General features: G+C 52.4%; 1 protein-coding gene across 4 annotated transcripts in view; it reads left to right on the top strand.

The window, feature by feature from the left end:
- Positions 1–13,601, top strand: part of PFKFB3 (6-phosphofructo-2-kinase/fructose-2,6-biphosphatase 3) — an 86,751-nt gene that overhangs the window by 55,988 nt on the left and 17,162 nt on the right. Inside the window, exons 1-4 of one of the 4 annotated variants that reach the window (XM_019487595.2) lie at positions 6,286–6,525; positions 12,000–12,125; positions 12,567–12,663; positions 13,355–13,421. In XM_019487595.2, the coding sequence (XP_019343140.1) occupies positions 6,447–6,525; positions 12,000–12,125; positions 12,567–12,663; positions 13,355–13,421 (369 nt within the window). In that variant the 5' untranslated portion in view covers positions 6,286–6,446. Of the gene's footprint in view, positions 1–6,285; positions 6,526–11,999; positions 12,126–12,566; positions 12,664–13,354; positions 13,422–13,601 lie in introns of those variants that run through there. The other 3 variants (XM_019487596.2, XM_006274549.4, XM_059725754.1) reach the window with 3 other exon arrangements.

The raw sequence follows: 13,601 nt of genomic DNA on the forward strand, positions 1-13,601 counted from the left end.
TTGCAAGTGAACGTGCATTCACTTTTGACTCAGGAAATGCAGGCACATACCTGCAGTGGCTCAGGCCAGAAGCTGGGGGGCGATAGAGTGAGCCCTTGGCTGCAGGGAAGCTATGATGGGGGGCAGGCCTGAGTATGATTGGGGAAGGGTTTAAACCCCCACCCTGGCCTGCAGGGACCCCAGCCAGGTGTGCCTGGAGGGACAACGGGGAAACAGCCCCTGCCAGGCATTTCCCACCCCCACCCTTGTGGTTCCGGTGGCAGAGGCATGGCCACCCCCTGTGGCAGCATGAAGTAAACGGGGACGGGGGGGCGGGGTATCATTCCCCCTCCATCTCCTGTCCCAGTAGTACAGACCCTAGCCGGGGTCTGCCTTGCTGGGGTGCAGCAGCCTGTGTCAGGGTTCTCCCTACCTTGCTGCTGCAGGGGAAGATGTGCGGCCAGGCATCAGGCAGCTGGCGTGGCCCCCTGAGACAAAGGGGGCAGCGAGGAGGTTTATTCCTTCCTCTGTTTCCTCTGCCCCCTCTGTGACGACATCCCTGACCGTTACCTCCACTGATCGCTCCCTGCGCAGGGCGAGCACTGAAACAAACCCCCTCCCTGCCCCCTTCACCTAAGGGTCCATGCCGGTCAGCCTTTGCCTATGCCCACCGCCCCTGCTGCTGCAGCAGCGATGGGGGAGAGACCCAACACCGGCTGCTGTACCGCAGCCAAGCACACCCTGGCTCAGGTCCACGCCAGTGGGACACAGAGAGGTGAATTAACCCCCCTCCCTGGGCAGTTCACTTGAGGCTACTGCTGGGGCTGGCCATGGTCCCCACTGCTCCAGGGGCGATAGCGGGTGGAGGAATAAATGCCTGCCAGGGTGTGTTCTGCTCTGGTCAAGCAGACCCCAGCTGGGGTGCCAGGGGGAGAAGAGCAAGGGGAAATAAACCCCCTCCCAGCCCCTTTTACCTGGTGGAGCCGTGTCAGCCAGCACTCTTGCAGTAGCAGGCGGGAGGGAGGGGGGCCCTAACACAGGCTGCTGTCCTCCAGCCAGACAGACCCCGGCTGGGGTCCATGCCACTGGGACAGGAGATGGAGTGGGGAATCAAACCCCTGTCTCCATCTGCTTCATGTTGCTGCCAGGGCTGGCCATACCCCTGCGGCTGGAACAGTGAGCAGAGAAATGCCTGGCAGGGGCTGCTGCTGCCTGGCAGACCCTGGCTGGGGTCCATGCTGGTGGGACATGGGAAGTAGTGGGGAATAAACCTATTCCCTGACCCCTTCGTTTTAGAGGGGTAGGCGTCTGGCTATGCCCCCAGCCCTGCTCTGGCTAGGGAGCCGAGGGGCAAGGCCAGCCCTGCTCCAGGCTGGCCTTGTCCAGGTTGGGCTGTGCTGTTTACTCCTAAATGGAGTAGACAGCACAGCCCAACCCAGGGCTTCACAGCATGCTGGGATGCTGGGGGACTCTGGTTGAACTTAAACCAGGAAGGGGTCTGAGACAGAAGTTCCATAAACCCGTTTGCTCTCAATCAGTTAAGGCTGATACTACATTCAACCAGGTTTATCTCAAACCGGTTTGGGCCATTTTGGAACTGGTTTATGTCCACTGAACTTATGTTCTGTTACAGGTTTAAACCAGTTTCTGCTCACTTAACCCGGTTTATGTGCAACTTCTGTGCCTAGCCCTACTGATTTCAATGGGAATGGTACCGAAGCTAGTGCTACTATAAGTTAGCTGTGATGAAAGCATCTGATCAGCCCATTCCACTCCAGATGTGATATAAACTATTTCCAGACTCATTTTGACTCTTTGGAAAAAAATGATCTGGGAAAATCTTTAACCAATGGCACAATGGAGGAAATCTATTGCCCTTGTCACCATTGACCAAAGCAAAATCTGGGACTTTGCAGCTATAGGATGAGTATCCTATGCATTTGGCAAGGAATATACATAATGTATATTTAGATGTGAATTAAGATATAGTTTAATGTATTGATCCACATAATCCCGCATCCGCAACGTTGCTACCAGTAACTCCCTCTGCACAAAACACACAAGATTTCCTTTTCACCAGCCAAGTCCTCCAACTCCTGTACTGTTTTTTTTGTTTTTACCATGTTTTCTGTATCACTCTGAGTCACCTTTTAGAAACACAACTTTTTTTTTATTGCAAAACAACCTGTGGCCAGTGATATATATATATATTCTCTATGAGATTATTACAAAAAAGACACTTACATTCAGAAAAAGGAAGGTGAATCACATTGTGTAAAACTAATTAACACTTGAAATATAGTTGAGCCTGCTCCTCAGAATGGCTTAATTTGTTATTTTAAATGCTATTAAAACAGACTCCTGGTGCCCAATAGTGCCAATTTGCTCCTTGCTAAAACTCTAACGGAAGTGCCTTTGGGACAGCTGGCAGCGTGCCACTCACAACTTGGGTGTATTTTTCTGACTTTTCTCTAATTGTGTTTCCCTACTCTCCTTTGCAGTGCTAATCCACATCTACCCCCCCCCCCCCCCCCCCGCTATTGTTCTGATTTAAGGCAGTTTTATTTCAAGTTGATGCATGGTTTTCAATGGAAAAGGTCACCGGCAGTAATCCAGCCTTAGGATAAAAACCCATCCATTTAAAAATTAAGCCCTAACTAGGTTGGTGCAAGACATTTCCTGTGAATTAATGCCTTGGGAGCCCAGACCCTAAACGGCCTTTTAGGTTGTGGTCTGAATCTCATCATAATCGGTCATTAATCCTGCAGGAAATTAACTTTGCCAAGGACAGTATTAAGAGCTGCTGGGTTCCCCCTCCATTATCCTGCATTTTTTATTATTGGTTTGCATGTGAGATTGTCACACGTGCCTTTTTCAATTCAGGCCTGACCCAAAGCTCATCAAGGTTAACAGAAGGACTTTTGTACATGTTGATAACTGAGTGGGGTTGGCTGGGGTTGGCTGAAGCCCTGTGTTCACAACTGGATCATTCCCCTTTGGCTTCAAAGAGAATGAAGGGTGCTTACCTTCTCTCCTTAATGGATGGATAATACAGACCCCTGCCCTGCATTATTGTTCTCTTGGAGGCAATCATCTGTGTTCATACAAGCATCAGTCCTGTCTTCTTATTACTAGAAGGCAGGGTAGAGTTGCACCTTATGGACTGCCAAGTAGATATACATACATATGTGTGTATGTGTGTATATGTATGCATGTGTACCTGTGCATCTGTATGTGTATATATGTGTGCTTACATGTATGCATATGTGTATATGTATGTAGGTGTGCTTAGATGCATGTGTACGCATATGTATGCATGTATGAGTATTCTTAGACACATGTATGTATGTGTGCTTTGATCAGGGGTGGGCAAAATGTGGCCCGCGGGCTGGATGTGGCCTGCCAGGCCATTCTATCCGGCCCATGGGCCCCCCCGCCAAATTTAGAAAATTAATATTTATCTGCCCCTGGCTGCCTGTCATGCAGCTCTTGATGGCTTGCCAAAACTCAGTAAGCGGCCCTCCGCCCGAAATAATTGCCCACCCCTGGCTTAGATGTATGTGTGCATGTGTGTTTAGATGCATGTGTATATATGTAGACAAGGTTCCTTGGGTGAATTTGATATCTTTTATTAGACCAACCCAAATGGTTGGAGAATAGTTATTAAGCAAGCTTTCGGGTTCCCAGGAAGAGCACACACCAACTGCGAAGCTTCCTTAGCCTGACGAAGGGTTTTTGAACCCTTTTGAATGGGTTTTGAATGTAGGAATGTGTGTATATGTGTGCTTACACGTATGCATGTGTGTATATGTTGGTGCATGTGTGTGCACTTACATGTAGGAATGTGTGTATATGTGTGCTTACACGTATGCATGCACCAACATATACACACATGCATATGTGTAAGCACACATATACACACATTCCTACATGTAAATGCACACACATGCATCTAAGCACACACACATGCATATACACACACATGCACCAACATATGCACACATGCATACGTGTAAGCACACATATACACACATTCCTACATGTAAGTGCACACACATGCACCAACATATACACACATGTGTGTGCACTTACATGTAGGAATGTGTGTATATGTGTGCTTACACGTATGCATGTGTGTATATGTTGGTGCATGTGTGTGCACTTACATGTAGGAATGTGTATATGTGTGCTTAGATGTATGCATGGGTATGCATATATGCATGCGTGTTTTTAGATTCGTGCATGTGAGCATGCATGTGTGTGTGTGTGTAGATGCATGCCTGTGTAGCGAGAGGCTGGGATGAGCTGGGCTCCCTCCCTCAGCCCTGCAGGGGGTGCAGAAGGCGGCGGCGGGGGGCGCGGGGCTTGCTCTCACCCTGGCAGCCCGGCCCCTGCTCCTTGCTCGCAGCCGCCTGCGGTTTGCACCGGCCTGCCCGGCTCGTCTGGCCCGGCCCGGCCCGGCCCGGCCCCCGGCAGCCGCAGCACGAGGGAGCGGCGTGCGCGCCGCGGGGCAGGGCTGGCAGCGAGCGCTCCCGCGCGCTCATGCGGGACGTGCGGGACGTGCCCGGCCGCCGCCGCCGCCTCGCCCGCCAGGGCTGCGGGCCCCGGGAGCCGGTCCGGGCGGCTGCATTGCACCGAGACGGCGGAGCTGTCTACTGCTCGAGACAACGTGTTATACAGCTGCAGACACGGGCCTTATACCCAGCGTCTCTCAACATCCGTCTGTCTGTCCACGGCGCCGTGTGTAGCGTTGTTACACACACAACTGTGCCACTGTGTCAGTGCACACCCGGAGAAGAGCTCTGGTGGGATCTGGGCAGCTCCGCACACTTCTTCTTCTGACCCCCCCTCCACATTTCGCACCTTTATATTTTAACCCCTGCTCTGCCGGTGATTTATTACAACCGACACGTCAATCTGCCACTGCAGTTTCTCCCGCGTTCCCCCCCGCTCGGGACCCCCGATCCAGAGTATGCATGGACAAGTCTATCCTCATAGAGGGCATGCTGCTGCTATCCTCTTGAATACACACACACACACACACACACACACACACACACACACACACACGGGTTTTCAGCCTTTTTATACACACCCACAGACACACACACACACACACACATATATATATATATATATATATGTGTGTGTGGCCTATGCATGTATGTGTGTATGTGTTTAGCTCCATGTGGGTGCACATATAGGTATGTATGTGTTATATATACACAGACACACACACACACACAAAAAGGATTTTCAACCTTTTAATATGTGTTTAGATGCATGTGTGCACATATATGTATGCATGTGTTTTATACACATATATACATACATACACATGGGGTTTTCAACCTTTTAATATGTGTACCCCCATGGCTGGATGCGGGGTGACATTGGGGGAGGGGGAGGAGGGGGTGACAAGTGGCAGCAGGCATCTGTGCAGTCCTGTTCTCACCCCACCAGGGCCCTGCTCCTGTGAGGCAGTGGTGCTCCATCCCCACCTGCCCCCACGTACCCCCTGGGATCTTTCAAAGTATCCCCAGGGGTACATGTGCCCCCAGTTGACAACCCAATATACACACATGGCGGTGGCACTGGTGGCGGGGTTGGGGGTGGCAACTGTCCGCAGAAGCTGGTGGTGGTGTGGCCTGTACAGCACTGTCTACAGGGCCCCCCAAAGCACGGGGCCCAGGTTGCTTGCCCTGATTTCACCCCCCCCCATGTATGTATATATGTATGTACATATGTGTGTGTGTTCTGTATCATAATAGAATAATACAGACAATGATATGTGTGTCTATTCTAGTATATAGATAGATAGACGTTCAGTTATATAGAAGACACTATTATCTAGACGATTAGACGACCACACAGCTCATTCCACCATTCCTGTCTAGCATGGACGCATCCCATTATCCACCGAGTTGTAGTCTGTGCTCGCTAGGAGCGGGGGGGACAGGAGAGGTGGAGGCATCTCCATGCTTGGATGGAGGTGGTGAAGACCCGTGGGCTCCGCAAAGCCGGGGCTGGGCTGGGCTGAGCGGGGGGCCGCACTGCGGAGCGGAGCAGAGCGGAGCCCATTGTTCTCGGAACGCGGCGCTCTGTGACGCCACAGAGCAGGCACGCGCGCACGCGGGGAACGCCCGCACCCCCGGCCCTGCCCCGCCCGGCGCGGCGCGGCGCGGCGCTGCCCCTTTGTCCGCCGCGCGGAGGCGGCTGCAGGTCCGGCCGCGGCCGCCGGGAGCAGCGCGACGCCGAGCCCGGGGAGTCGAGCCGCGCCCCGCCCCGGCTGGGCTGGGCTGCGCTGCGCTGGGCGGGCCGCCGGCTGCTACATAGAGGGGAGCCGGGGCACTGCGCCGCATTGCCTTGCCGGCGAGCCACGAGAGCGAATCGGAGCCACTCCGGAGCAGCCGCTGCCTAGTGTCTAAACGTTCCCTCTTGCTGCATCCCCCTCCCCGCTGCCCACCATGCCCATGGAGCTGACGCAGAGCCGGATCCAGAAGATTTGGCTGCCCAGCGACCACCGCCCCGCGCCGCCCCGCCGAGGTGAGTGGGGCGCTCGGCGCTGCACGTGGCGCGGGGCCGGCGCCGAAACCGCGCTCTCCGCCCTGCGCACCCACCCGGGAGGATGGGGATGGGTGCTCCCTTTATGTTTTGGGGGGGCAGCCCGGGGTGGTAGGGGGCGGGGAGGAGCCCATACAACCAACCAGCTGGTGGGAGTTTTGTCTCTGCTGCTTTTGGGAAGCGGAGGCGAGGGGGGGATGGAGGGGCCGAGCTCCTTGAGGCCCCTTTGCACCCTCGTGGGTGGTGCTGCTCGTGGGGCGCACGTTTGCTGCTTCCTCCATCAGTGATGCTGGCCCAGCAGCCGGCTAGGGAAAACCCCAGGCAGGCACTGTGCTGCTTCCTTGGTGATTAGACAGAAAGAGAAAGAAGAGAAGTGTGTGTGTGTGTGTGTGTGTGTAAGGACACCAATTCTGTTGGTGGAAGTAGAGATTTCAAGCTATGCAAGCCTGGCTGGCAAGGAGAGGAAGCCAGACCCTCTGGCTTTGGCAGGGACGGTTGGATCCTCGGGGGTTTGATCCTGTGATGCCGGGGGTATAATGCAAGCTGAATAGGAAATGGCTATCAGCAGCAACCATCTGGTAGCTGGTCTCCGGTCCTGGAGAAGCTAGCTACCTCGCCCGTAGGATATGCCGTTCACATGTTCAGGTTTGAGCCTGTTACTCCAGCATCCGCAGAGATCCTCGCAGGAGAGAGATGCAGCTTCTTGCTGGAGAGAGAAGGGACTTAGTTCTGGTTGATGGAGATTTTGGTGAAGGCACTAGGGAATAGGATGATGCATCTAGTAGTCCTTTTCCCCTAGCCTAGGACAGGTCCCATCCTGGTGGGATGCGGTGGTTCAATTTTTATGCAGCTCGGCCTCAAGGGCCTGTTGGTTTGGGTTTTTTTTTTCCCTTATTTGCAACTGTTTGGGTTAAATGAAACAAAGGGCACCAACAAAACTGGTCCAGGCTGCAGGGCAAACCTGAACCACAGCAGGGATTTTTTTTGGATGCAAACAATAAAATCCTGGGGTGGGTGGGTGAAGGGGGTGGAGGGGGGTGAGGTGGGAGTGAGAGTGTTTTATTTAAGTATAAATCAAAAAGGCTTCCCTGGCTGGTGGCTCCAATGCTGTGTTGGTGTCTGTGAAACAATTAGACTAATTGTTTGACTTCTCATCACGAGCCTCTGAATGGATGCAAAGTGATGCCTTAATCTGGGCTGTGCCTGGCGATCCATTCAATTTCTGTCAAGTTGCACGTCTCTCACGTAGGGTCTGTGAAGTCAAGTTATTCCAGCCAGTTAAATGGGCAGAGCCATTTGCTGGGGGAGGGGGCGTGGGGAATGCAGGAGCATGAATGGCTGGTACCTTCCTTCTCGCCTCCACTCTCATAGGGGATGCCAGTGCCTGCACATGCGTGTGAGCTCTGTGCTCTCTGGATCTGAGCATGGCTTGGGGGTCTGCCTTCCCTGAGTATGAGCATACAGTGTATACCTGCACACATAGACATGGAAATTCTTGGCAGTATCATTCTGTGGTTGCATAAAGATGATGGGTGCATAGGCATACATGCATTATCTGGTTTTTAAAAAGAATATGGGTGAGGCATCATGATCAGCACTATAGGAATGCCTGGGAGAAGGTGCCTTATATGCGGCATTTTTATGCTCTTTCCTATCCCAGTGCCAGTTTTTGGATGCTGGGGCTGCAGCAGCCTTCTCATCTAAGGAAGCATTGCCTTTCTTCCCCACCCCGCGGTGGATACCGCAACATGCTTATACTGGCTTCTGCCTATTAGAAGGCATCTGTAATAAATTGCTTCCAAAGATGCTGGCTGCATCTTCTAAAGGCAGCACGTGCCTTGGTTACAGTGCACTCCTTTGTCTTATTTTATAACGGCAGCTTTCCTGGTTTGCTCTTTGGAGCCCCTTGGAGACAGCGTGTTGGCTTCAGGGTCTCAGTGAAGAAGGTGACCAATTCCTTGGCGGTGCTTCTTTTTAGGGAGCCCTCGTGATCAGCCCTGAAGTTGTGGCATGCATTGTTAAACAGATCCCTACCCCCTACCGAGGCCAGCTGATGAAAAGACCCAGGTGCCCGAGACAGAGGGAGCTGCTTGCTGGCTCAGTACCCTCTCAGGATGGGACGCTGTGGATGTACGGCTTTGTGTGAGCAGGCGCTCGTAGAGTCTGATTGAATGAACTGAGTGGAGCGTAAGGAGAAGGGAGTATTTAGAGCAAGCCCTCGGATGCCCTTCCCCTTTGAGGCATCTATTTATTCTTGAATGTTGAGCGCTTTTGGCAGATCCTTCCTGGCTCAGTGCATGGGACCCTTTGTCTGGCATGGGGGAGGGGAGCAAATTAAGTTTCTTCTCTTCACCTCTGACCCTCCCGGGGCTGGGGGTTAGAAGTCTGCAGTGCTGATGTGAGCAAAAGGCGGGGAACTCCCGAAATGCTGCATCATGCTCCAAGATGAGCGAGCCCTGAAATGAGCCATCCTTGGTTAGTAACGTGGCGACTTTGTGATCCACAGGGAAGCATTAAAGGAGAGCGTCTCCAGTGCCAGGCAGAGTCTAGAGATGTGGGGATTCAGGAGAGCAAGGCTGAGTGGAGTCTCCTGTTCATTATCCTTCCTTGCTTTATCCTTTGTTTGGATTGTTTCCATCTGCTGCTGCTATTTTCTTCTTCTTTCTATACCCCCCTTACTTTTGCCCTGCATTGTGTTACACAAAGGAGAAGAAAGTTGGTGCGATACTGAAAAATTATTTATTCTTAAGCCATCCAGAGACCATGTAGCATCAGTCATTTTGGAATAAGTGCCTGGTCCCAAATACCACTGAGGCTGATGGGAATTGGACCGAGCCTTGAAGTGTGGGGAGACTCAGGGTAGAGAGGAAATATCCTTAAAGAGCTCATTTATAAAAGGGATCTGTCAATAAGTTGCCTATATAGATGGTACAGAACACCAGTATTTTTCAGGCTGGTTTTATGCTCGATGTGAAGTCTAAGAGGTTGGGCACATTTGAAGCCACCGTTCGGGTCACTACAAAGCATTGCTGGCATAGCTATGTCTGTCGGAGGGGTGTCCGGCCCACATCGCTATGTCGGCAAAACCCCTTGTGTGGCCACAGCGATGCTGACAGAAGAGGGCTTTTGTCTGTCGTCGTGTGTGGTGGTCTAGCTAAGCAAGCAGAAAAAAAAAATCTCCTACTGCTGACACACGGCATCTTCACTAGGGGGCTCTTCCGATGGAGCTGGGCCAGCACGGCTATCGTGGCAGATGCCACGGTGCGGAGGGCAGTATAAACAGAAGCACATGCAGCTGTGGCTGTGAGCAGCGTAGTAGCCTAGAAACTTTCCAGCTCATTTAGATTCCCGATTGGACCAGATCTCTGCCTTCAAGACATGCCTGGGGCAGAGGTGGAGAGGGCTAAGAACTGGGACCCGATTCATAGATGTTAAGGTCCCTTCCAGCCCCTACAAGGTCATCGAGTCCAGCCCCCCTGCCCTGGGGCAGGAAAGACCGCTGGGATCAGATGGCCTCAGCCAGGTGGGCATCGGGACACTTTTTGAAGATCGCCAGGGTGGTTAACTCTTTCTTCACTACTCGTTGGTGATGTAATTGGGTTGAATGAAATAGGGGCCGGCATTTAAACAGTTAACCTGTCCTTGTACCCGGCTGCACTCTAATGTAAGAATTGAGGATCAGTCCCTTGACACCGGATACGCTAAAAATGACCCGCTCCACAATAGATGCCTTGTGTGTGGTCAGTGGAAGAGGAAGGGACAGTCATCACCCTTTAATATCCATTTTTAAGCAACCTCACCCGCACTGGAAGGGGGTGGCCTTATTTCTGTCCCTTTTCAAGGCTCAGTGGCATTTCTGTGCGAGTCCTTGATGGAAAGCAGGTAACTCCTGCTTGCAGAGCTCTTTGGGAAGGGCCTTTTTCAGGGCTTTGGAAATGTCTACATGCCTGCATCTAAGCACACATGCATGCATACATATGTGCACACATGCATCTAAGCACACATACATTCACATACACACAGATGCCTCAACATATACACACATGCATGCATCTAAGCACACGCATACACCCGTACATCTCAGATATAGCTGTCCCACTTTGTCCTCCCTCCTCTCCCATCAAATCAGCATCCTATTTGTGACTCGAGTGCAGACGGACAGGGCTGCAGCCAGCAGGGAGGTGCTGCAGGTCTGGGTGGAGATGCACTTGCAGAGTGGCAGGAGGGGGAGTGAGGATGGTGCCCTGTGCCTGGCTCTAACTTGTGCTGCCGCTTTGCCGTGCATTACTAAGCCCTTGTGGTTTCATGCTGAGGCACTAAGGATTGCCCTCTCTGTCACCAGGCTAACCTAGGTGCCCTGTTCCCCAGCACCTGGTTGTGAGAAGAACATGGGAGTCGGGTGGGAGCTGAGGACGAATGAGCCAAGTCACGTATGCCAGCAGGGCAGGCGAGGTTTAGCTCAGCCTCAGCTGACTGCCAGCTGATCCCCCAAGGCAAGCCCAAATGCCCTTGGGTATGCACTGTGCCATCTTGGCACTGGCAGCAGCCGACAGCTCTGCTTGGGCACCTCTCAGTCCTGACCACTCAGTCTGAGAATCGGAGACGGTGCTATGCGGTCTCATTTTTCCTGGTACCTTTTTGAATCTCCGTGAATCGCTGCCTTGTATTTAAGACAATCTGGGTTACCAAAAGGTTGCGTGGGGGCAGGGAGGCCCGTTCACGGTCCAGAGACCTGAGGAAAGATGTTAAATTCCTTGAAATGTGTCTTTGACATTTCCTCAACCCACGCGTTGGAACCTGATCCTAGTAGTTTGCCTTCCTCTGGCTCATTATTGAATTAGCCCTGGGGCACATTTGGGATGGGGATAATATAACCTCCCCTGTAATTGAGGAAACTGAGGCACAGAGGGGCAGTAGCTTGCCTGAGGTCAGAAGGAGTTTGGGGCACAGCAGGCAGTAGGACCCCGACTCCTAATCTTGCACGGTCTCACCTGCTCCCTGCCCTGCATGTCTGTGCCTAGGGGAAGGCGAGCACATGCATGATCAGCCACTTCTCAGCACTCACGGGTAGTGGAGGCGATGCATAGGTGGGCCTAGCTCGGTCTCCTTTGGCCGGTGCATCGTGCTCAGTTACTAAGTGACCAAAGACCACAAAGCCGTCTGCCGTGGCCCCTGCTCTCGGACGCGTTCATTCAGCAGCTCACATTGCAAAAAGTGAATCAGCAGATTTGCAGCTGGAGGCTTTCATGACTAATGCCAGTTGTCTGAGCCGAGCAGGGGAGCCAGGGGAAGATGGGGCATCAGGAACGGAGGTATTCAGTTTCCTCCGCCTGCTGAAGGACCAAGGGAACGTTGCATGCTCAGTTTATGAACCCTGGCAGGCCCGAAGCAAAACAAGCTCGGGGATCCATGGTTTATTTTATGATTAATTTTTTTTTCCTCTTTCCTCTTTGTAGCATGTGGGCCGCAGCTAACGAATTCCCCCACGGTGATCGTTATGGTTGGCCTTCCTGCTCGTGGGAAGACTTACATCTCGAAGAAGCTGACACGCTACCTCAATTGGATCGGTGTCCCAACAAAAGGTGAGGCCAAGGGTGACTGTTCCTGCCCTAATGGTGCATAGCTTGCAAAATGCATGTGTGGAGATAAATGCCCCAGGGCTTTGTGGCTTGTGGTGTCTCTCGCACCCGGCTCTCTGGAGAAGGAGCGGTTCTTGTCAGAACCGCGATGGCGCACCATTTACATACCTCCTGACCCTTCCACCTATGAGTGATTATGCGTCCTCCTCGAGGAGACCACGGTCACCTAACCTGCTTTCAGTGAAACCATTGGCTGCTGAACCCAACAGCGCTTCTCTCCTTTATGACTGGAGTCTCTCAGAGATGATGTCTCTGCCCAAGTCCATCCCTTGATGGGTTCTGCATGCACCCCGTTGCATTCCTGCCCCTGCCAGTGAAGCTTGCCGAGCCGTGTACCTGCGTGCCATCATGCTGACTGACCCCTCTTCCACTGCTCCCTTTCAGTCTTCAACGTGGGAGAGTATCGCCGAGAAGCCGTGAAGCATTACAGCTCCTACGACTTCTTCCGCCCCGACAATGAGGAGGCCATGAAAGTCCGGAAGTAAGTTTACGGTTGCCTCCAGGCTGCTCTGATCACTCAACCTTAAGTCTGGGAGAAAAAACCCTGCCGACTGCGCTGGGATTGTTGTAACCAAGACCAGTGTCTGGGCCTCTCTTCTTCGATCTCCCACCCTCACTCTACATCTCCTTCTCGGGGCCTGACTTTGTAGAGGTGCTGAGCACCCGCATCAAGCCCATAGGAGTTCATCCTTGGAGGCTGGTACCTCTTCAGTGCACAGACATACCAGTTACTCTTTTGGGTGTCCGTTTTGGTGAATGGAGCGCAAGTTCCTTTTAATCTGACCGAGGGCCTGTAAGAACACGATGGCGCAACTATCTGCCAAGGTCTTGAATAACCTTTACCCTTTGCAGTGCTGTTCTTGTTCGACTTACTGCAGTTATTACTTCATACGTTCTCATATCATGCGCAAGAAGGGATTCCTCATTTTGCCAGCAGGGAAACCAGAGCTCGTCAGTGCGAAGTGTCTTGCTCAAGACTGAGCAGGAAGGGACACAGTGCGGGTTTGCATTCGCAGCTGTTGATTTGTAGATCAACGGATGTTGATTTTGCATGTACTAGGAATCGTAGGTGGAAGTTGAGGGACAATTAGGCCTTAGAACACCGAGTCCCTAGAGCCCGTCGGTGGCTTTCATAAGCATCTCCGATTAATTGAGAAACTTTCTTCTTGCAGACAATGTGCCTTAGCTGCCTTGAGAGATGTCAAATCGTACCTGTCAGAGGAGGGTGGCCAGATCGCGGTAAGTTCAGAGAGGTATTGCAGTAGACTGAAGAGTGCCATCTCCCCTGCTTCAAAATATTCCCCAGAAAGTGCAGACAGAGACAAGCTTTTGCTGAAACTCTCCTGCAGCAACCTATTTGCTGTGGGCCATTCCCTCAAGACAGAGGTGTTGCCACGATTATAGCAAGGCTTCAGATTC

This window comes from Alligator mississippiensis, chromosome 4 (assembly GCF_030867095.1).
Source record: "Alligator mississippiensis isolate rAllMis1 chromosome 4, rAllMis1, whole genome shotgun sequence".
Lineage (NCBI taxonomy): Eukaryota > Metazoa > Chordata > Crocodylia > Alligatoridae > Alligator > Alligator mississippiensis.